This window comes from Marmota flaviventris, chromosome 11, assembly GCF_047511675.1.
Source record: "Marmota flaviventris isolate mMarFla1 chromosome 11, mMarFla1.hap1, whole genome shotgun sequence".
Classification (NCBI taxonomy): domain Eukaryota; kingdom Metazoa; phylum Chordata; class Mammalia; order Rodentia; family Sciuridae; genus Marmota; species Marmota flaviventris.
In genome coordinates, this window is record NC_092508.1 from 96,900,870 (window position 1) to 96,923,311 (window position 22,442).

General features: G+C 47.2%; 1 protein-coding gene across 2 annotated transcripts in view; it reads right to left on the reverse strand.

Moving 5' to 3' along the window:
* Myo7b (myosin VIIB) overlaps positions 1-22,442 on the reverse strand; it is a 66,880-nt gene that overhangs the window by 34,569 nt on the left and 9,869 nt on the right. For both annotated transcript variants that reach the window (XM_027936856.2, XM_071619405.1), the window contains exons 5-15: positions 20,322-20,443; positions 16,346-16,488; positions 14,434-14,547; positions 12,856-13,009; positions 10,197-10,273; positions 8,462-8,581; positions 8,058-8,200; positions 5,502-5,712; positions 4,904-5,039; positions 1,379-1,542; positions 965-1,102 (exon numbers count right to left, since the gene is read on the reverse strand). In XM_027936856.2, coding sequence (XP_027792657.2) covers positions 965-1,102; positions 1,379-1,542; positions 4,904-5,039; positions 5,502-5,712; positions 8,058-8,200; positions 8,462-8,581; positions 10,197-10,273; positions 12,856-13,009; positions 14,434-14,547; positions 16,346-16,488; positions 20,322-20,443 — 1,522 coding nt within the window. The remainder of the gene's footprint in view (positions 1-964; positions 1,103-1,378; positions 1,543-4,903; positions 5,040-5,501; positions 5,713-8,057; positions 8,201-8,461; positions 8,582-10,196; positions 10,274-12,855; positions 13,010-14,433; positions 14,548-16,345; positions 16,489-20,321; positions 20,444-22,442) is intronic.

Genomic DNA, 22,442 nt, shown 5'->3' on the forward strand with positions numbered 1-22,442 from the left:
CCCTAAGACTGCCATAGCGTGGCCTCCAGAGAGCCCCCCCCCCCCAGTCTGGGGCACTAGGGAAACACCTTCTAAGTGGGCAAGTCTATCATCAGGCTTATCACCTCACCTGAAAGCATGCAGGACCACAGAGCCACCTCTTTGTGGGTTTAAGCCCCATAGCAGTCAGGCTTGGGTGACTAGTTACCAGCTATTGATTGGATATTTCCTGTGGGCCTAGCGTTCCTTGGTTAATCTTTAGAGCAGCTCTATGTAGTAGGGGTAATTGGCTTCTATCTAAATAAAAATGAGGCACCTGCTGCACAGGGTATTACTCCTAACTGGCTGAACCAGGGTTCAGACCCAGAGCCCACAAAATCTGACCTCAGACTTAGGTTCACCCACTTGTCCTGCAGCTCCAAAGGTGGGCAGTGTGGGCTTGGCAGGGGACCCCCTGGGAGCACAAGCTTCTCTGAAGCAGTTAAGGAAAAAAAGAGCAGTTTGCTAACATCTGCATGTTGTAACTGTTAGGAAGACATACCCGAGATTTCATGGGACAACCTCAATTTCATATAACTTCATTCTTTTCAAAAGATACTTCTTTTAAATATTTGTTTTTATATCCTCATAAGATGACTTATTGTTATTTTACATCCTTTCAAATGGCATCTCCAAGTTTAGGGAGTCCTTATATTTATAGTCTCTGAATGGATGGACCAGGGACTCCCAGGTTTCCACCCTGTCACCATACAAATCCTCAATAAAGATGCTGCAGGTCTCGGCCACCAGGACTGGCTAAAATCCTAGGACTGGCTGCTGCCACTTACTGAGTGCCCCAACATCATGTCCAACCCTCACTGTACCTCTGTAGGCAAGAGTCTGACTTCATGGATGAGAAAACCAACGCTCAGAGAAGCCAAAGCCTGGTGAAGCACACACAGCAGATAAACAGCACTATGTTTGGGTGCTCCAAATTCCTGCTTACCAGCGGCTTCTTGTACTCGTTGGGTTTGATGCAGCGGATGAAGTAGGGCTGGCAGTTGGTCAGTATTTTCATCAGCTGATCCAGGGACTGTTTGAACTGAGATGCCAAGGTGGAGGGCCGCTTGGTGGAGTCTGTACCCTGGGGTGTAAACACAGGGCATGAATTGGGCATGGGGAACTGCAGCCCAGAGCATGGCTGACCCTCTGCACCAGGAGGGCTGCTGCCAAGGGCCAGTGCACTCACTCAGTCATTCATTCATCTGTCCAGCACAGGCCTCCCAAGCACCCACTGTACGTAGGCTTCTAGTTGGGCACCCACTGTTGATTTAAATGGTTTTCTCTGGGCACATCATTCTGGCCCTGTGGCCCTTGGAGGAAAGAGACCCAGGAGGCCTGGGAGGTGCTGGAAACCCACCTTGAAGAACTGATTCCTAGTCTTTGCCTGACGGATGGTGCCGTGGCCCAGCTTGATTTCTGCAGACTCCAGATCGAATATCTCTCTCAGGAACTTGTTTTTGGAGGAGTAAACCAGGGTAAGGATATCTGCACTCAGCATATCTCGGTTCTTCTCCAGGAAGCCTGTGGGGACAACAGGACCCATTCACCAGACCAGTTCAGCCATCTCCTGCACCCCACAGGGAAGATGAACATGCTCAGAGGGACATCACCCCCATCCCCAATGACCCCATTGAAATCCTGCATGGTCCCCAACATCTCTACCCAGTTCCAAGTCACTTGTATGCTCCAAACTCTCAACAATCCAGGCTCCCATCCCCCCTCTAACCCACCCCCACCCTGTCACTTAAGCCAATACAAGTCTGCCTTTGGGGTCCAACCTGAAGATTGAGCCTCCCGAAATGGGAGAGGGGCAGAGTGTTATGGACTGAATTGTGTCATCCCAAATTCAAAAGTTGAGGTCTTAAGCCCCAGGATGTTAGAATGTGTATGGATCTCCTGGATTTGGAAATAGGGCCTTAAAGAGGAGATTAAAGTAAAAAATAAGATCATGATGGTGGGCCCAATATCCAATATGACTAGTGTCATTATAAGAAGAGGAGATTAAGACATGCAGAGAGAGAGAAGACAGTGTGAAGACGCAGGAAGAAAACAGCCATCAACAAGCCAAGGAGAGAGACCTCAGGAGAAGTCAACCCTGCTCACACCTTGATATTAGACTTCTAGTTTCCAGATCTGTCTGAAAATTAACTCCCGTTGTTTGAGCTACCTGCCTGTGGTATTTGTTTCTGAAGCCCTAGCCAACCAAGACAAGCATGGAGCCCAGGGTGAGAAGACCCTGCCTGTGCCCTCCAGCCACAGGTAAGAGTGGCTGTGCCCTGAAGTAGGGACACTCCAAGGGAGTGCTGAAGATGAACTGCTTCTGGGGAGACTGAACCCAGAGTGGGAGACAGGAAAGGAGCCCATTTCCCCTCCTCTGCCTGCAGGTGCCTGTGTGGGAACAGCACTCGGCAGGGGGCTATACCAGGTGCTGGGGCAGGGTGGCACAAGGGTCCTTGCAGAGCTGGGAGTGACAGGAAGGAGCATTCACTGAAAGGCTCAAAGGCAGCTTCAGGCCACCTTGAAAGGAGGTGTTCTGGGACCTTTCTGGAGCCCAAAGCCAGGTTCCGGAGGGAAACAGGAAGGGGCCACCCCACCTTCTTATTTCTCCATCAGAAACACTCCCCTGAGCTCCCTGCACCTCGATCTTCTATGTAAAATACCTGATCTTCCTGTCACTGTGTCTTTCCAATGGAAAAATAGACAAATACTGGAATTGTATCTGCAGAGCATCTCCTCATTTCTCCACGCATGCAGCAGAGTGACACTCCAGTTCTTCTGCTTTCCTGACCCCAGCTGCTCAGTGGCCTTTCTCATTTTTCTAAACACACTGATCAGTTGACCACCTCGAGTCTTTTCTTCTCCACTCAAAACCATGGCTCACCCTACCTCAATGTGTGACAAGGTAACTCAAAATAGATCATAGACCCTAAAACTAAAACTGAAAACCACTTACAAAAATATGTAAGGGTAAATATTCATGATCTTGGATCTGACAGTGAACTCTTAGACAAGACACAGCAACGAAAAGAAAATAGACAATTTGGACTTTTAAAAATGAGAAATTTTGCACTCTAAAGGACCCCATCAAGAAAATGAAAAGACTTATGTGAAGAACAAATAATATTTACAAATCATATATCTGATAAGGTACATGTATCTGTAATACATAAAGAACTCTTCCATGGGGTTGGGATTGTGGCTCAGTGGTAGAGCACTCGCCTAGCACATGTGAAGCCCTGGGTTCGATCCTCAACACCACATAAAACTAAAGGTATTGTGTCCAACTAAAAAATAAATATTTTTTTTTTTAAAAAAAGAACTCTTGCCAGGTGTGATGGCTTATACCTATAATCCAAGCAACTCAGGAGGCTGAGGTAAGAAGATTATAAGTTTGAAGCCAACCTCAGTAATTTAATGAAGCTGTAAGGAACTTAGTGAGACTCTTCTCAAAATAAAAAGTAAAAACGGCTGGGGATATAGCGCAGTGTGGTAAAGTGCCTCTGAGTTCAATCCCAAGTACAAAAACAAACAAATCCTGTTGCAATTCAGTAGCAAAAAGACAAAGAATCCAATTGAAACATGAGCAATGAATTTGGATAAACATTTCTCCCAAGAAGATATACAAATAGCCAACAAAGGCATGAAAAGATGCACAACATCATTACCTATCAGGGAAATTCAAGTCAAAATCACACTGAGGGGCTGGGGATGTGGCTCAAGTGGTAACGCGCTTGCCTGGCATGCGTGAGGCACTGGGTTCGATTCTCAGCACTACATAAAAATAAAAATAAAGATATTTTTTTTTAAAATGGTCAAGATGGTAAATTAAAAAAAAATCACACTGAGATCCACTTCAACCCCCCTGGGATAGCTAAAATAAAAAAGACAGATAACAACATGTGTTGGCGAGGATGCAAAAAAGTTGGAATCCTCATCTGTTGCTGGTGTAAAGTAGCATAATCACTTTGGAAGAGAGTTTGACAGGTCCTCAAAAAATCTAACAGAGGGCTGGGGTTGTGGCTCAGTGGTAGAGTATTGCCCTGCATGTGTGAGACACTGGGTTCAATTCTCAGCACTGCATATAAATAAATGAATAAAATAAAGGTCCTTCAACAACTAAAAGCAAAATTTAAAAAAAAAAATTAACAGAGAGTTACCATATGTCCCCTCAGTTCCACTGCTGAGTATATATCCAGGAGAAATGAAAACATACATTCCACACAAAAACTTGGACACGGATAGTCACAGCTGCATTATGCAGAAGACCCAAAAAGTAGAAATGATTCAAATATTCATTAACGGATGAAGAGACAAACAAAATAGAGTATGTTCATACAACAGAGTGTTATGCTGGAATAAAAAGAAAATGAAATACGGATACAAGTGACAACATAGATAAACCTTGAAAACATGTTGACAAGTGAAAGAAATCGGCCACAAAAGGCCACACCGTATATGATTCTGTTTACAGGAAATGTCCAGAGTAGGTGAACCTAGATGGACAGAAATCAGTTGTTGCCTGGGGTGGGGGTGGCGGTGTCAGGAGCGACAGCTAGTGGGGAGTTGCCTTTGGAAGTGATACAAATGCTCTAAAGTTGTGGCAATCATTGCACAACTCTGGGAATCTACTTAAAACATACTGAGATGTCCACTTTCAATGGGTGAATAATTAGGGTATGTGAATTATGTCTCAGCAGAGCCACTACCAAAACACAAAACGTCACCAAATGCCTGGTTCCATTCCTCTTCCTTTCTCTAGGCAAACCCATGCTTTGAACCCTGCCATTCCATTACTGGATTGGCAAAAGCACCCGTTCTCTCAGTCTCCTTTCTATGATCTCTCTGCTCCAGATCTGAGAGTGCATGAGGGGAGGTCACCCACCTTCGGCCTGGTAGTAAACCTCGCCAGCAAAGTGAGCAATGCCAAACCGGGCATCGTGGATATTCTTGGGTTTCAGGAAGGCTTTGTTGTTGGCGTGGACACTGTTCAGTTTTTGCAGCATGGTGATATCTGTACCCTGGAAGAACCCGGATGCTCTCTGAGCTGGGGTCCCAGAGTCCAGCCATGCGGTGGTCAGCTTGGCCCACCGGCAGGGCTCAGGGGCTCCCTCGTGGGACAAAGTAGGCTGGGTTCAGAATGACAGATGGGACATTAATCCCCAGGGGTTGGTGACTTGTCATAGTGAGTGAGGGCCCAGCCAGGAGCAGAGGCTGCATCTGCCACCCCCTACCACCAGCCCTCCTGCTCTATCCCCTGGGCAATTGTCCAGGTGCCCCAGCAGCCAGGAAAAGCTTTCTTCAGGTGGGCCTGAGCTTGGCCTTCAAGGAAGGGAGGGTCTGGTTAGTCTGAGGCTTGTCCACTTATTCCTGGCAGAGGTCTCAGCCACCCTGGGAACAGGTGGGCCTCACAAATGGAGCTTCCCAACCTCAAAGAAGAGACCCACGAGCCAGGGCTCCGCCCCCAAGGCCCAGAAACACACCTGTGGGAGGCGGCTCTCTTCATCTAGGAGGGAGATGACGCTCATGGGCTTGAGGGCCAGCAGGTCCAGGGTGGGCCGGTTGTCGGTATAGTGGATGTAGTCCCAGGAGATGTTCTCTGAGCGGTACTCCTCCTGCTCCATGGTGAAAACGTGCTGCACAAAGAACTGCTGCAGGTGCTCATTGGCGAAATTGATGCAGAGTTGCTCAAAACTGTAGAGGCAATGCCACCACCCAGGGCGGGGCAGGGTCAGTGGGTCCCTGTTATACGTGGAGGGAGCCCTGGGATCACCAGCCATCTGCACACAGCTACATACTTATGATGTACATTCACATGCACACAGATGCACACTCTTCCCTGCCACACCTCTTGCTTCTGTGTGCCTCCATTACCATCACCTCCTCCATCCCGTGGCAGTCAAAGAGAAACAAGAAGGCCCAGCATAGCATCGAGTCCTAGGGTCACCTACAGAGTCCTTTGAAGGTCTGCCTAACTTCTCACTGAGACTCTCCTTATGGGGCCAAGTACTCACAAGAAGCTCCAGATTCATAGTAGGCAAGTGGCCTTGGTATTGAGATGAGCTTCCAGAATCCAGCGCTATCTATTAGGATGCTCTGGATCAACCAGATATATTCTTGTCCCCTGCAATTCTCCACCCCACCAATCCTCCAACATGCTCTACCTGCTGGTTCCCTGCCTTGGGAAATGACTCCTCCATTTACCACCCCTGACTCAAGTCAGAAATCAAGAAGTTACACTTGACTCTGGCCCTCTCCCCAATTCCTACCAATTGCCAAAGCCTGGTCCATGCTAGCTGCAACACAGCATCTTGAAATGTTTATTTCTTTTTGTCCCCACTGATGCTGTCTTAGTTCAGGCCACCTCCAGTACTCCTCTGGAGCCCCGTGGTGGCCTCAAATCTAATCATCCTCTTCCTTGGCTTCAAATCCTCCCGGCTTCCCATGTTTTCAGGATCCAGACAGTGACCACAGTAGAAAGTTTTGACCACTGTTCCAGCTTTGCTGGGGTCACTCTCTGGCCACCTGGACTTTTCACAGCTCCCTGGATGTTCCTGGTTCTTTCCTATCACTGAGTCGCCACACATTTGGCGCCCCCTCCTCTCTGTCTCTGGGTCTCTTAGGTGTCTCTTAACTCAGGATGGGTCACCTATTTAAATAAGACCTCGTCATGCCTGAGGCTGCTTGTTCAACATCTGTTAACCACCAGGTAAGCAGGAACAGGCCCACCATGTCCCCCATGCTCAGCACACATAGAAAGCATGATGGAGTAGAGAAGGGGACCCAGGTCCTTACAGCATCTCCCTTCCAGGCTTTAAGACTGCAGCCGTGTCACAAATCAAGCTAGTGGCCACCAGTGACCATCCTTCAAGGCAGGATCGCCACATATATGGCTAGATCCCCAGGACCAAGTCATCCACCTCCAAGGTGTCCCCGGTGTGCTTGATCTGTTTACCTGTGTCCCGCTCCCCAGAGGCCAGAACCCAATTTACACTTGAATTTACTGTGCCTTAAGGGTTCCATGGCACTAGGCATAGTTTTACCAGCCCTGTCACCTCTCACCTGACTGCAGTGGTGGAACCTCTGCCCTGTCCCCTCGCTTAGCTGGGAGGCTGAGGTCCCAGAGTGTTTGCACTTGGAATGGCTCATGTCTGGTTCTCAAGGTGGGGCATCCAAATCCCTCCCAAGTTAGGCTCCATTTACAGACACAGTCTTGGGCAGGAGCATGTCAAGGTTAGGCCAGCCCCTGCTTCTTGGAACCAGTGACCTGGGCTCTTTCCTGCCAAGCCCTTTAAATGAACCAGGCTCAGGGAATCTGGACTGCATCCAGAATACTTCCTGCCTATTTGTCCCACAGCCCTTGTTTCCTGCATCTGACTAACTCCCACCTGTGATGATGCTCTGCGATATTACCTGCCCATCATGATGCCCTAGAATATCACCTGCCCAGGTTTGGCTCTTCTGCCTGGCTCCCTCGGCCACCTTGTGTACCTCACCCCATCCTTCACTGTAGTCATGTTGAGTAACAATGTTCTTACCTTCCCTGGTCATAGATTTTTAGCTTCTAGATGTGCGGGGATACCAGGTCAGAGGTGTCCTGCCTCACTCCCCCAATCCCCAACTCAAAAGTCAGGGATGGTCCACACACACCTCTAGTTGAATCAATGCTATTGATTTCAACTTGTCACCATGACCTCATGTGACAAAGCATTCTGGTTCATGAAGCAAGCAGATGGCCCAAGAAGGATGACGAATGCTGGGGTCTCAGCCTGGCTCCCTGGGAAGGCATTTAGCTATGTGACCTTCTCTGGACAGATTGGGGATTCTGGTGGGTATGCAGGGCCATCTCATGCAGAAAGACTCAGGCCTGCTCACAGGCTCACCCTGGCATTGTGAGGGGGAGAGAGAGGCCCTGCTTGGAGCCCAGTGGCAAGCAGGTTAGGTGGGATGGGAGTTGGGGACGGCAACCTCTGGCTTTCTTAGAGAGAAGCTGCTTTTCTTCCGTTTTTCTGATAACAGGTGGACTGAGATCTTCATACCTATTGTTCTGGAAATTTTCAAAGCCAAATATGTCCAGGAGGCCAATAGCCCTCCGCACATTTTTGGGGTCCTGGGCAGGTGGCGGGAAGATTGCAGCGTTGATCTTCTTGACAATCCACAGGAAGAGGTGTCCATAGATGCCCTGAGGAGACATGGGGTGAAGCCTCTGAGCTTCAAGGCACAGAGGGAGGCTAACCCTTCTCCAAGTTCACTCAAAAAGGCTGCATGAAGATTGGATGTCACAGAACTACTATTGCCCCAAGAAATCAAGCCCAGGCTGGGAAGCTCATGGTTCACTCCTAGGCGGGTGACTGGCAGAATTGGGACCTGTTCATCAGCCTCTGTTCTTTCTTGTTTTTCACCAATAGGGCCAGGGGCAAGCCCTATTCCCACATCTCTGTACCTTGACAAAGGCATCCCTCCGGTCTGCAGCCTGGGTGATGTTCAGGGGCCTGGTGACATATTCCCCACGGATAAGAATGGTGTGCTTGATCAGACAGTCTCGGAGTGCCTGGTACTGCACCTGGGAACGTAGGTACAGCTGCATTGCACCTGTGGAGCAGCAGGGCCTGAACCCAGACTCCCACCTGCTCTCACTGTGTCTTGTTCCCTCTTGTGACTGAACACCCCATGACCAGGGCCTGAGGGAAGGCAATGCCTGTGACCAGGGTCAGGCCAGACTGGGGCCACAGCCAGGGTCCTGGGAGTACTGGAGTGCAGACAGTTAAGGAAAAAGATTGGATAGGACTGAGCATGCTGGTCTCCCGGGGTTTGGTAAAGGGACTTCTGGGAAAGGGCCTGCTATGGGGAGGGCTCTGAGGCCAGGCTTCAGATACCCAGACCTAAAAAGCAAGGGGAGTCTGGATGCACCACGGAGGGAACACTGAGCCGGCAAAACTCAAAGCTCCCATGTGCCTGCTGTGGTTTGAATGTGGCCTCTGAAAGTTCAGGTGCTGGGAACTTAATCCCCCAATTCATACGTTAATGGTAGTTAGAGGTGGGAACTTGGGGGCAAGTGGATCCTGAGGCTGCTGCCTCATAAATGGATTAATCAGTTTGTGGATTAATAGATTACTGGGTTACCTAGGGAGTGGCTTTGTTATAAAAACAAGCTCTCTCTGGCTCAGTTGCTCTGTCTTGCCATCTGAGGCCACCAGTACATATGTAGCAGGTGGCCCTTGTCAGACCCAAGCAGATGTTGGTACTGCTCTTATCCCAGACTCCAGAACTTTTTTTTTTTTTAATATTTTATTTACATTTTAGTTTTCGGCAGAGACAACATCTTTGTTTGTATGTGGTGCTGAGGATCGATCCCGGGCCGCACCCATGCCAGGGGAGCGCGCTACCGCTTGAGCCACATCCCCAGCCCCTCCAGAATTTAATTAACATAATTAAGAGAGAGATCAATTAACATAATTCTTCATAAATTACCCAGTCTCAGGTATTCTGCTACAAGAACCCAAAATGGACTAATATCCCTTAAGCCAAATAAAGGTGATTAATGTGAACGCTTTCCCCCCATCCCCTCTAATCATATTGATTTCTCACAGAACAGTCCATGGCGTGTGACATGGAGAGTTCCCACTACAAAAATACATCCCCATCCAGAACCTGCCACCTTTCCTCTGGGTCAAGGCTCCTTTTGGTCCCTGGAATAATGTGAAGGGCTGATGGTATGAGTCATATGACTCATTGGCACAAGCCACTTTCCCAGAACAGCACAACTCCTGGAGAAGTCCTGGGGGACAGGGCACAGGACAGAGACATTCTGATGGGTGTGGGATTGGGTGCTTGAGTGAGGAGTTAGGGATGAATGTGGTATAGAGTGAGGATGTTGCATGGTGGGCCACTGGAGGGCAGGAGGGGACACTGGACACAGGAAGAAATGCAAATTAAAGCTACACTAGTCATTTCACTGCTTTGTTAGTGATTGGCTCAAATGGTCCCCTCCCTGATGCCCACCCTCAGGCATCCCAGTGTATAGAAGGGCACAGAGATAGAGCTCAGAGCCTGGGAGAAGGAAGGGAGGTAGGGGTGCAGCTCCTGGGCAGGATTATGAGAATCAGGCATCAGTCTATGGGCCCAAGCTCCCCAGTCTCTCTCAAAAGTGGAAAAGAGCAAACATAGTAGCCTACTACCTCCAGCAAGTTCATCATGATGGGAAAGGTGGGTGTCTCCATTACATCAGAGGAGTCCAGGTTCTCGAAGACTGCAGCTAGAGAGAGAGAGAGAGGCAGCAACCCTGGGGTGGGAAAGTGGTGGGACAGAGGGCAGCCCCAAATCTGTACTTTGCAGCAACTGTCCCTGGGGGGTGGGCCACTGCCTTTCTCAGGGCCCTCTCATGAAGGGAGTGAATGTTCCTGGTGACCACCTGTCATTAGCACCTTAGCTTCGAATGAATGTAGGGAACCATAGTTCTTTCTATCTGATGAGATCAGGGTTCTGGGTGAAAGGGAAGTTAGAAGAATCTTGGGGTTTTTTTGGACTAAGTTGGGATACCCAGTTGGCAGGGGCTGACTGGGATCTGTTACAGGAGAATGAGCCACCAGCTACCTTCAATCCACTCTACTGTCCCTAGACACCTGGGCATTCATTTTGTTCATTCAATCTCATAAAGCAAGCATTAATGGAGCACTGACTGTAAACAACAGTCTCCTGACCACCTATCTACTTCAAGTTCTTTCTCTCTGAGCCACGATCCTCCTGCCAAGCTGGGGTGGGGATGCTGTTTATTTATCTTTTTTAATTAAAAATATTGTGAAATAAAACGTACAGATAAAAGTGCATCAAACAAAAAACTTATGTTGTTGTAAGGTCCATGCCATGAAATAACTAAAGCCAAATGTGGACCCTCCTCCCAACACTGACATCTTCTACGTGTCTTCTCCTTGTAAAGTGGTATTCTTCTCCCCTGGAGTAATACTTGCCTAACTTTCATGGAAATCTCTTTCTTGCTTCTTCTCATTTCCTACACGGGGTCCCTGGTGTTCTGTCTAGGCATGATCTCAGTGCCTGTTTTCTGTTTATTTTCATAACATCATGTTTCTGACACTCTTCCACCACCTAATGCCCACTTCTGGTCAGCGTGCACTTCCCTGGCAGAAATGCCCAGTGGAGTTGATAGATGACAGCCCACCCTAATTACCACTGGCCTGCAGTCAGCTTTCTGGTATGATATGAGGTTGTGGCCCCAGCTCAGGTTTTCCGTGTGGACACCACTGCTCTGAAACAGTTTCCCCACAAGTCTGTCCTTTCCCCACTGCTCTGTGAATTGATGTCTTTGGTTAGTTCTAGAACCAGTCACAACCCCTTCCAATATTGCTCTCTCTTTCTCATCAGGATTCCAGCTACATCTTCTCACTTTGTCCTGTACGCTTCCTACCTCTCCATCTTTCTGCCTTTCTATGCCTTATAGTTACAGTTTCTTCTGACTTTTCTTTTAGCTCACACATTCCTCCAGCTGCTAAATTTATCCACTAAGTTCTTAATTTTGATGTTGTTGTTGATTTTGGTACTGAGGATTGAACCCAGGGGCACTTAACCCCTGAGCTATATGCCCAGCCCATTTATTTATTTATTTAATTTTATTTGGGGGAGTTACCCAGGATTTAACTCAGGGACTATTGCCCACTGAGCCACATCTCCAGCCTTATTTTGAATTTTATTTAAAGACAGGGTCTCAGCAAATTGTTTAGCGCCTCACTTTTGCCAAGGCTGGCTTTGAACTCGTGATCCTCCTGCCTCAGCCTCCTGAGCCACTGGGATTACAGGTGTGTGCCATCACACATGGCCTTTTTTATTTCTGAGACAGGTCTCGCTGAGATGCTGAGATGCTTGCTAAATTGCTGAGGCTGGCCTCAAACTTGCGATCTTCCTGCTTCAGTCTCCTGAATCGCTGGGTTTACATGCATGTGCCATTGTGCCTGGTGTGTTGTTTTTTAATGTTAGAATTTCTGTGTGGCTCCTTTTAAAATAAGTGATGTCATTTTCTAGAGTGTCCAGTTCCCTGTCTAAATATTCCTACTCAGATTTTTCTTTTCTTGAACACAGCAAGCAGAGTAGATCTCTTACTGTTGTTCAATTATTCCAATATCTGAAATCTTTGTTGCTTGTTGTTTCTGCTGGCACTTGCTCATGGTACCTGTTTTCTTGTTCCTATTTCTGGGCACATGCTGCATGTTGTATTTGAAATATTATTAGAAGGAATCATTAGTAATCTATGTTGCTGTTATTTTCCTCCAGAGAGGATTGTCAGTAACTTTGGTTAGGTGCTTGGCAGTACTAACAGGTCAGAATACCTAAATTCCAAGACCATCTTTTTTTATATATATAATTTTTTTAGTTGTTGGTGGACCTATATTTTATTTATTTATATGTGCTGCTGAGAATTGAACCCAGTGTCTCACACATACTAGGTAAGCGTTCTACCACTGAGCCACATCCCCAGCCCCCCTAGATCATCTTGATGCTTATGAACTAGCTTGCAATTTTGTGTGTAGATTTCTCTACATTGGTTCATCTTCACCCTGAACATGTAGTCCTTTGGAGTTCCAGCTAAAACTGGGGGAGTAACTGATCAGAGTCTCCACTTTTGGGGTTTCCTAAGCTTTGATGTCTTCTCCTAGGAGACACTCAAAACCACAGCTACATTTTCCGTGTGTATTTTTTCAGGACTGGGTTGGACCCTGTGACTTGTGGGCCCCTCTGGTACAAATCCCCAGCGACTTCTTCCTCTTACTGTCCCAGTCTCCCTACTCCTCCTCCCTGGGGATGCAACTGGGAAAGAAACGGCCTTACCCATAAACTCCACATTCCCCAAGTGGAGAATGGCTGCCAACAGTTTGCTGATGTCCCAGTTCTCAGAGTCGGAGAAGAGAAGGATCTTCATGGCTGAGCGAACGTGGGCATAGTCCTTGGCATCATTGAGCCCCTCATAGGAGGTGCAATTTCCCTGCGAAACAGGACATCTCAGCTAACAGGGCTGCCCCATGTCCCAATTCCTCCACCCAGAGGCCAGCAAGGCCTGACATCCCAGAGACTCAGCCAAAGGCCACAGAAGTCATACTTCATTGGCTGTGGGAGGATCCTAAAGGGTCATATCTAGGCATAAGCTCAGAAATACAGGAAAGTATTCCCAGAGGCATGGGTACAGCATGCCTGCCTTGCCACCAGCGTTGGCACTTGGCTACAGTGTGACCTAGGGCCAGGTGTTCCCTGCTCCCTATTTGTCATCCGTCCATGCTCAGCCTTGGTTTGTCTGTCTCTGTGCAATACTGTGGGCTCATCCCTTTAACAGACACTTCCCAAGGCTCACCATACTCCAGACCCTGTGATACTTGCTGGGAATTCAGAAATAGTGAGCTCCAGTCCCACTTCAGGTGCTGTGCATCTAGGAGGGACAGGAAGGCAGCAAGTGACCATGCCATGGGCTGTTACTGACGCTGGGACCAAAGGAACCAGGGCCAGCCCCATTGAGAGGTGGGGAAAGGCGTGCAGGAGGAGGAACCCGAGCTTATTAAGGTTCTGATCTTCCAAACAGCCCAGGGTGGAGATGGCAGGAGCAAGGCTGCCAAGTGGCAAGCAGTGGCAGGGACTGCCAAGAGGCAGGGCCAAGAGTTGAGAGGGGAGAGTGGGCATAGGGTCAGATCCTGAAGGGACCTAGAAACCATGTCAAGGAACATGGCTTCTACCAAATCATTGTCGTCAGAGATCAAATTTGCACCATAGGAAGATTCCTTTGGCCACAGGTAGATGACAAATGGGAGATCAAGACTGCTCATGGGGGTGGGGGTGGGGAAAATACTGCCATGGTCCAGGCAAGGGCTGATGAAGGCTTTGAGGCAGTGACCACAGGAGAGTGGGTCATGCAGAAGAGAGATCCAAGGCGTGGAGTGCATCTACTCTCTTGTCAACCCATGTGAGCATGTAGCTGCTTGTGCAGTGCTATCCCAGGGGACAGGGACACAGTGGTGAGCAAGGCACCTACTTTCTGGGAGCTGATGTTCTGGGGGTGCCTACCAGGATGGGAGCAGGAGGCATGTGGTTGACTCTCCAGAATTCACTGTACCGGGAGTCTTTTGGTTTGCAGGGACCAAGTGAAGGTGAGGTTTATGGGAAAAGGCCACAGGATCAGCTAGGGACCCCCGAGGTAAAGCTGGCAGAAGGGTAGGAGGAGGCATGTTGTGAAGAGCAGGTCACTGGCAGTCAAACACAGAAGGACCTGGGGCAGGTAAGGGTAAGGAGGACCATCAGCCCTGCCTCAGAGGCCCAGCTGGAGTTGGGGGATTTCTGTAGCTATAGAAATTCAAGGGTTGAGCAGACCCTGACCCTTCTCTCTGATTGCTACTGAGGAGTGGGACTGGCGGATGGGCTCACCATGGTCAGGTAGTGGTACTCAGAGGGCATCCCCAGGCCCAGCAGCTGCTTCTCCTCCACACTCATCCCCATGAGCATGCAGTAGAAGATGTGGTAGTTCCGCTCCTCTGCAGCCTGAGAGGGTGTCCCCAAAGAGACATGTCAGCAAGTCCCCTGAGACCATCAGCCCGCCCACTGTCCCAGCTTCAATTCCAAGGTCCCCCAGCCAGGTGTGGCTCTGCCACTGATCCAAAGGCTGGCCTGGCCTGGCTGCCATCTTTGTCCTGGGCCTCCAGAGCCCATTCATCCCCTGCCCGGAGCTTCCTGCTTCTTGACTGCTTCTCTGTGGCCCTGAAGCCACCTGTGCCCAACATCATGCAGGACTCTCACAATCCCACACACTTTGCAATCACTTTTGTGACCCACCTGACAGCCACAGCTTATTTGGGCCTTGTATTTCTTTAAACACTATTTATAAATGCACCCCTTTGTAAATATTTAATCCATCTGAAGTATACAGTGCTATGAGTTGAGAGTTTCCATTTTGCTTCCTCCAGCTTGAAATCCCTTCCTCTCCCTCCTCAGAAGCCCTTGAGAGTCTGTGTTCCTTCTAGATATCAAATGCATTTACTTATATCTATAAGTAGTTCTTTTACTTTATATAAATATATATTTATTGTTCTTCGACTTCCTTTTTATTCATCTGTTTCTTGGTGATCCTTATACATCAATATACACAGCCCTCCCCCTCCTTTGCAATTCTGCCCACCTTCCTACAGTGTAATATGCCATATTTTTAATTTAATTTTATTGTTTTGATGCTAGAGATGGGACCCAAGACCTTGCACATGCTAAGTACATGCTCTATCTGTAAGCTGTACCTGCAGCCTATGCCATATTTCACTCGGTTTTTTATTATGGACAGGGCTTGTTTTTAAGCTTCCTTTAGAGGTTTCTCTAAACTTTCAGAGTACTATTTTGGGTGACAAGTTCTACAAATTCACCAGCCACTGTGTGAAGAAGGAGGGGCTTCTGGGAAGGGCAGGTCTTGGAGTCAGAGAGACTCGACCATGTGCTAGCTTTTTGACCCTGGCAAGCTACATAATCTATCTGGACTCAGTTTTTTAATCTGTACTATGGAGATAAAGAGCCCCATATCTCGTGGTTGTTGTGAAGAGCAAATGAGACAAGCAGGGGAAATGACCTCCTTCTCCAGCTTCCCATGTGCCAAAGTATCTATCTACCCTCTACCTTTTGTTGACAGTGTTTCCCCTGCTGGAATTTCATGTTTGTGTGTGTGTGTGTGTGTGTGTGTGTTAATGCGTGCATGTTCACAGACACACCCATAGACATTTGGGGTTATGCCATTATATGAGAGTGCACACACACACACACACACACACAAGGCTGCACTGACTCTGTGTGGTAGGTGTCTCACGTTGGCATCCCTGCCATTCAGAATCAGCTGTGTGATTTGTGGGTTACTGCAACATGAAATCACATGACCTCTTGCTGAAGAGTGAGAATTTCAAGATGGCAACAACAGAGCTCACACCAAGTGTGAGCCTTTCTGGGCACAGGGCCTTGGGTGATAGCATCAGCCTGCGTTTTCTGGTCATTGAGGCCTTCTGGACACTGTCAACTGGCTAGCCCCAACATGCCTGAAAATGCCCCCATCCTTAGCTGAGCACTAGCCCGGCCTCAGAATTAATTTTAATGTGGTGAGGCACCATGGCACCAAAGAATGAAGGAAATTATATGGTTGAAAAATTCAAAAATTCCAATGAATGATAGAAAATCCTATCACTGGTTTTGCTGGAATACTCAAGGGGCCCATGGGGTCTGGGAAGCTTCCTCCACCCAGGAATGGGGGTGGCGAGAGTGAGGAAGGTCACCCTCCTGGAGGGCTCCAGGGATGATGGCAGAGCCTTACCTGCCGGCAGACTCGGGACTTCTCCAGGAGGAACTGCTCAATGCGTGCACCCTCGATCACCCCGCTGGCGTTGAAGTAGATGTCTATGTACTTCCCGAAGCGGCTGGAGTTGTCGTTGCGGATGGTCTTGGCGTTTCCAAAGGCTAAGGGTGAGTGGGTGACATCCATGATGAGGGTAGAGAAGAGAAAATTGACTTTTAGAAGGGTCATCTGAGTAGGCGTTAGAGAAGCTGTCTGGGTAGGCCTCTCAGAGGAGGTGCCAGTCCAGAACTGAAGGAGGAGGAGGGTTACCCCAGACAGCCATCATGCAGAGGAAGGGGAAGAGCAGGAAGGACTTGGAGGCCAGAAGGCACCTGTGTGCCTGCAGAACAGAGGATACAGGAGAAAAGCAGCGGCAAGAGGCCAGAGACAGTGGGATTAAGACTGAATGCCAGGCTCAGAATTTGGGAATTACTCCTGCAGGTGCTGGAGGAAGCAGAAAGTCTTCTGAGGGAGGGTGGTGAGAGCAGATTGGTATTTCAGAAAGATGGTGCAGGCTGTAAGGTAGATGGAGAGGGCAAGCTTTCAGGGAGAGGGACATGAGCCGACCTGGCCAGAGGACAGATGAGGTAGTCATTTGGGTTGTAGCACGGTCCAAAGTGCCTTTTATAGAGCTATTACTGCAAGCTCTTTGGATGTGTCCCACAGTAACAAAGATGTTCTACTCCATAATGTGAAAGTTGCTAGAATCAAAATGGAGTCACTCATGTCAAACCCTAACCAAAAAATAAATAATAAAGCTGGGAGACCAAGGAGGGAGGGCTATCGGGATGCCCAGAACATGCCTATGATGAAAACTATTACAAAAAGTCCCGAAGGGCTCCTAACCATATATATTTGTCACTAGAACTTTTGCCAAGGGATTTCCTAACTTCATCTTGCAACATGAATCAAAAGGATAGCTGTTAGAATGCACAAGCACACCTGCTTGACACTGTCTCCACTAAGAATGGGTGTCCATTCCTAAGATAGGCCCCTATAACCAATGTTTTCTGTTTCAAAACAAACTACATGTACTTCTTTCTTTTGCCTTTAAAAGCTTCCTCTTTCCTTAACTTCTTTGGACATGTGTATGGTCTCCACATGTCCTGGATTATAACACTCTGCCACTAGTGGATAGACTCAGTATTCCTTGGAGACTCTTTTGTTATTTAGGTTGATGACATACATCTGCATCAGCACACACATAATTAAAACAAAATATTTGGTGCAATTCTTAACAAGAGCAATGGCCTGGGTATTTTCTATTCTGTGGTAGTTTATTTGTTCTGAAAGACTGATTTCATGTCCCACTAGTGGGTTGGATACAGTTTGAAAATATCACCATCTGATGAAGAAGAGTGTTCCTTGGTGAACACAATTGAACACAAATCGGTTTAGGAATCACTTCCCCTAACCCTTTCTATCTCTGAATCCTAAGGTATAGCAAAGCCTCTGAAAAGTGTTAGTTATGAACCTTATTTAATGTATTGGAACCAGAGTGACCCTCACAAGATACTGGTCAGGTATCTCCTCAAGAAAGAATCTGATATAGAAATATTTTGTAAAAGTTGGCAAGCTGATTTTAACTTGTATATGGAAAGTTAAAGGACCTAGAATAGCCCAGTTTGAAAAACAAAACAAAATTTGAGGACATGGCTGAGGGTATAGCTCAGTTGGTAGAGAACTTGTCTCACATACAAAAGCCCTGGGTTCAATCCCCAGCACCACCAACATCCAAAAAAAAAAAAAAAATTGGAGGACACAGGCTACCTACTGCAAAACTTCCCATAGTTACAGAAATCAAGACAGTGTGGTTTTGGTGAAAGGTTAGACAGAGAGTAATAGAACAAACAGAGAAACAGGAATAGACCCAGATATGTATGGTCGATTTAGACAAAGGTGCAAAGGCAAGTCAATGGAGAAAATTAGTCTTCAACAAATAGAGCTGGAAGACTTATATATCCACACACAAAAAAAGAGAGAGAGGGAAGAAGAGAAGAAGAAGAGAAGGAGAGAGGCTACTTATACCTTGCACGTTGGAAAAAATTAGCTCAAACTGGATCATAAACCTACATCTAAGACCTAAAAGTATAAACACCAAGAAAAAAACTAAGAGAAACTCCTGAGTTTAGGTAAAGATTCCTTAGACCCCACACCAAAAGCATAATCCATTAAAGAACAAAATGATAAATGAAACTTCATCAAAATTTAAAACATCTGTCCCACTAATGACAATATTAAGAGAATGAAAAGATAAACTACACATTAATAAGGAAATAAACCAATTAAAAAATAGTCCAAAGATTTGAACAGATACTTCACCAGAGAAGATATACAGAAGGGAATTAAGGCCATACAAAGGTGCTCAACGTCATTTGTCACTGGGAAACTGGGAGTTACAGCCACAGTGGGGTATCACACAACACATATCAGAATGATGAAGATCTCCTTGATGGTGCCAGGTGCCAGCAAGGACAGAACAACTTGAACTCTCATACTCTGCTGGTGGGAAAACAAAATGGTACAGCCATTTGGACAGTTTCTGATCAAGTTGAATGACTCACTCACTATTGGAGCCAACAATTTTACTCTTGCATATTTATTCAAGAGAAAAAAATGTTCACACAAAAACCCATATAGTGAGTGTTTGTAGAAGCCCTATTCATAATTTCTAAAACCTATAAACCACCCAGGTATCCATCAATTGGGGACTAGACAAAGTGTTGGTAACTCCATAGAATGAAATTCCACTCAATGTTAAAAGGAATGGGTTGTGGATAGAGGAAAATAACATAAAAGAACCCCAAATGCATTACATTAATGAGTATCGCCAGTGTATGCTAGTGTAATCACCAAAAGTCGACAGATTGAGTGATTTCATATCTAGGATATTCCAGAAAAGACCAAAACTTCAGGGGGATAAAAACCAAATCCGTGGTTTCCAGGGGCAGGGGCTGGAAAGATAGATTAACTATAAAGGGACACGAGGGCAATTTTGGAGAGTGATGGAAATATTCTACATAATTATGATGGGTGGGTTATGGGAATGAATGTGTCTGTTAAAAATCATGAATCTGTACATTAAAAAAGGTGATATTTTGGGGCTGAGGTTGTAGCTCAGTGGCAAAGTACTTGCCTCATATGGTGAGGCACTGGGTTCAATCCTCAGCACCACACAAACATAAATAAAGATACTATGTGTCCACCTACAACTAAATAAACATTTTTTAAGGTGATTTTTTACTGTACATAAAGCCCATCCCAGTCATAAGGAAATGGGAGATTGTGCTGTATAGCAGCTGGCAGCTTTGGGGCTGAGGTCACAGATTTCTTGGGCCATGCTTACCAGGGACTAAACCTGGGTGACTCTGGATCTAAGGACTCCTCTAAGGAGCAGTTTGATCCAGAGGCCTTCGTTGGGTTGACAAAGCTTTGTGGGCCTGCTGCAAAATCAAACTGTGGGGCCTCTTGCTAAAAGTGAGAATTTCAAAAGGGTGGCAGCAGAACAGTAAACCAAGCTTGAACTTCTCCTCACCCTATTCTCCTTCTTTTCCTCTTTCCTTCTGAAGTATCCAATCAGCATCACCATCTGAAGCTTTGCCCTGCTCACTCCTACTTCCTCCCGTTTTATTCTCTGTGCTACCCCCTCAAAAAAACCCTTGCAACGCTAACTGTATGTAGTCCAGTAACTGCTTCTCAGGGGACCTAAACAGATGCAGCTGATATTTCCCAAATTGATTTAATCTTGGAGCCCCTTTTAAGAGGAATACTTCTTGTATCCTGTGTAAAACATACATAATGCAAGTTTATGAAGTTATCAGTCAACTCCCTTCCTGCTGCCAGGGAGCCCCGTGCTTCCATATGGAGGTTTATGACTTACCCTCTCTCTTCCTGCAGGAAGGCTCCCATCTAAGGGGCTGGGAGAGGAGGGCAATTCCCCAGGGTGACCACTTACCTTCCAGGATGGGATTAGCCTCCAGGACCTGCTGCTCAATCCAGGAATGCTGGCCACTGACAGTGGCCAGGAACTGCAAGATGAGCTTGGTGGTCTCCGTCTTTCCAGCCCCAGACTCACCACTGCCAAAGAGACATGCAAGGACATGAGTCCATAGAAAAACTATTTTTTCAACACCTCTCAACTCTCCTTCAAATCCATCCAAAGCCTGTTTTCTGGTCCCAGTCTAACAGGGACACCTTTTCCCCATGCAGAGATCTCACAGCATGGCCCCTTCCTGAGGCCCTCAGATAATCAATGTTGAAGAAGTTATTGATGTGTTTGTCTTTTTTTTCACTGCTTGGCTGCAAACTCCTTGGCACAGTCAGATCTGGCTCATTCCAGAGCCACTTGGTACAGTGCCCCATAAATACAGATGAATGAACAAGACCTTTTATTTTTGATTTTGAGACGAGATCTTGCTAGGTTGCTGAGGCTGGCCTTGAGACCATCCTCCGGCCTCAGCCTCCCAAGTCGCTGGGATTACAGACATGTGCCACTGTGACCAGCTCCACCTGTACTATTTGAAGTAAATTCCAGACAAATATTATTTCCTCTGAAAGTATAACCTTTTGAAGAACCCATGATCAAGGTGTTCACATTTGCTATGCCAACAAAGCAGAGTCAAACCAACAATCTCCAGTCATAGTCACAGACCCCTGTGAGCACCTGCCACAAACAGGAACTCATCAAATAACCTGCCAATTTCACAAGGGAAGAGAAATTAAGGGGACTTGCTCACAGTTCGGCAGAGCGGGAGTATGTGGGGGTTTGTGTGCTAGTTACTATGGTTTGAATATTCCCTCCAAAACTCATTTTGGAAAAAAAAAAAAAAAAACTCTTATTGTTTGTTTGTTTTTTGAGATTGGCTCCTGCTAGTCTCAAACTCCAGGGCTCAGCTGATTCTCCTGCTTGGCCTCCCAGGTAGCTGGGACTACAAGTACATACCACTGTGCCCAGCTCCTTGTTGAACTTTAATTGCCACAGTGACAGTATTAAGAAGCAGGGGATTAGGTAAAAGATGTATTAGTGCTATTGTTTCAGAAGTGGGCTGTTGATGAAAAGATAAGTTTGACCCCACTCACCCTCTGTGCACTTTCTCTCCAAGTTACGACATATGCTGTGTTTCTCATGTAGCACAGGGTCCTCACCAGATGTGCCCCTCTACCTTGAACTTCCCAGCTTCCAGAACCATGAGCCAAATGCACTTCCACTATTTATAATTCACCCAGTCTTGTAATCTATTATAGCAGCAGAAAATGGACGAGAGAGCCCAGTTTGACTTAAAATGATGTTCTGTTCATTACAGCGTGCTGGGTACTAAGGAACTCTTTTCTCTTCTCAGCCCACACCCCGTCAGCACTGCCACCCTCCAGGTAGAAGCCGGCCCTGTGAGCTTCCTGGCCAGCCGTCATGCAGTCTAGCTCAGCTCAGGAGGCCTCTTGCAGCAAGCAGGTCATCCTGTCTTGGGAGACAGATTGGGACAGATCTCTGTCTTCTCCCTTTCCCTGCTGTATGCCACTGAGAAATGGTCTCAATCTCTCCCTAACAGTAAAATAAGAATATCTTCCTCAGAGGGTGACTGAGGACATTAAATATGATCACCTATGCTATAGAACATCATTCATGTCTCTGGTTGAAACAATGTCCCTGCTCAGAGAGGCTGTGCCTGATCTCCCTTACACCTGAAGCAGCATGCCCTAGAATGTGAGCTCCACAAGGCAGGGGTTTTACCTGCAGCCGTTACCCATGTCAGACCTGTGAGGGGCGTGTGGCTAGGACATGATAAAATCTCAAATGAACTAATGGACCAAAAACGAATAAATGAATGACTACTGGCACATCAGTCCAGATGCTCTGCAGCCCAATTCCCGCTTCACCTCCCTTTCCCTCTTCCTCTCCCTTTTCTTTGGCAGCAGGAGGTCCTGTGGTCACAGGAAGAGAGAGGCCAGGCCAGTCCAGGCCAGACGAGGACTTGAGAGGCCTGTGAGCTGCTCTTGGAGCTCGCCTGAGGCCTGCCCTAAGATTTTATTTTTGAGTGAGATCTCACTCTCAGTTTGAGCCCTGCTCTCCCAAGGGCCT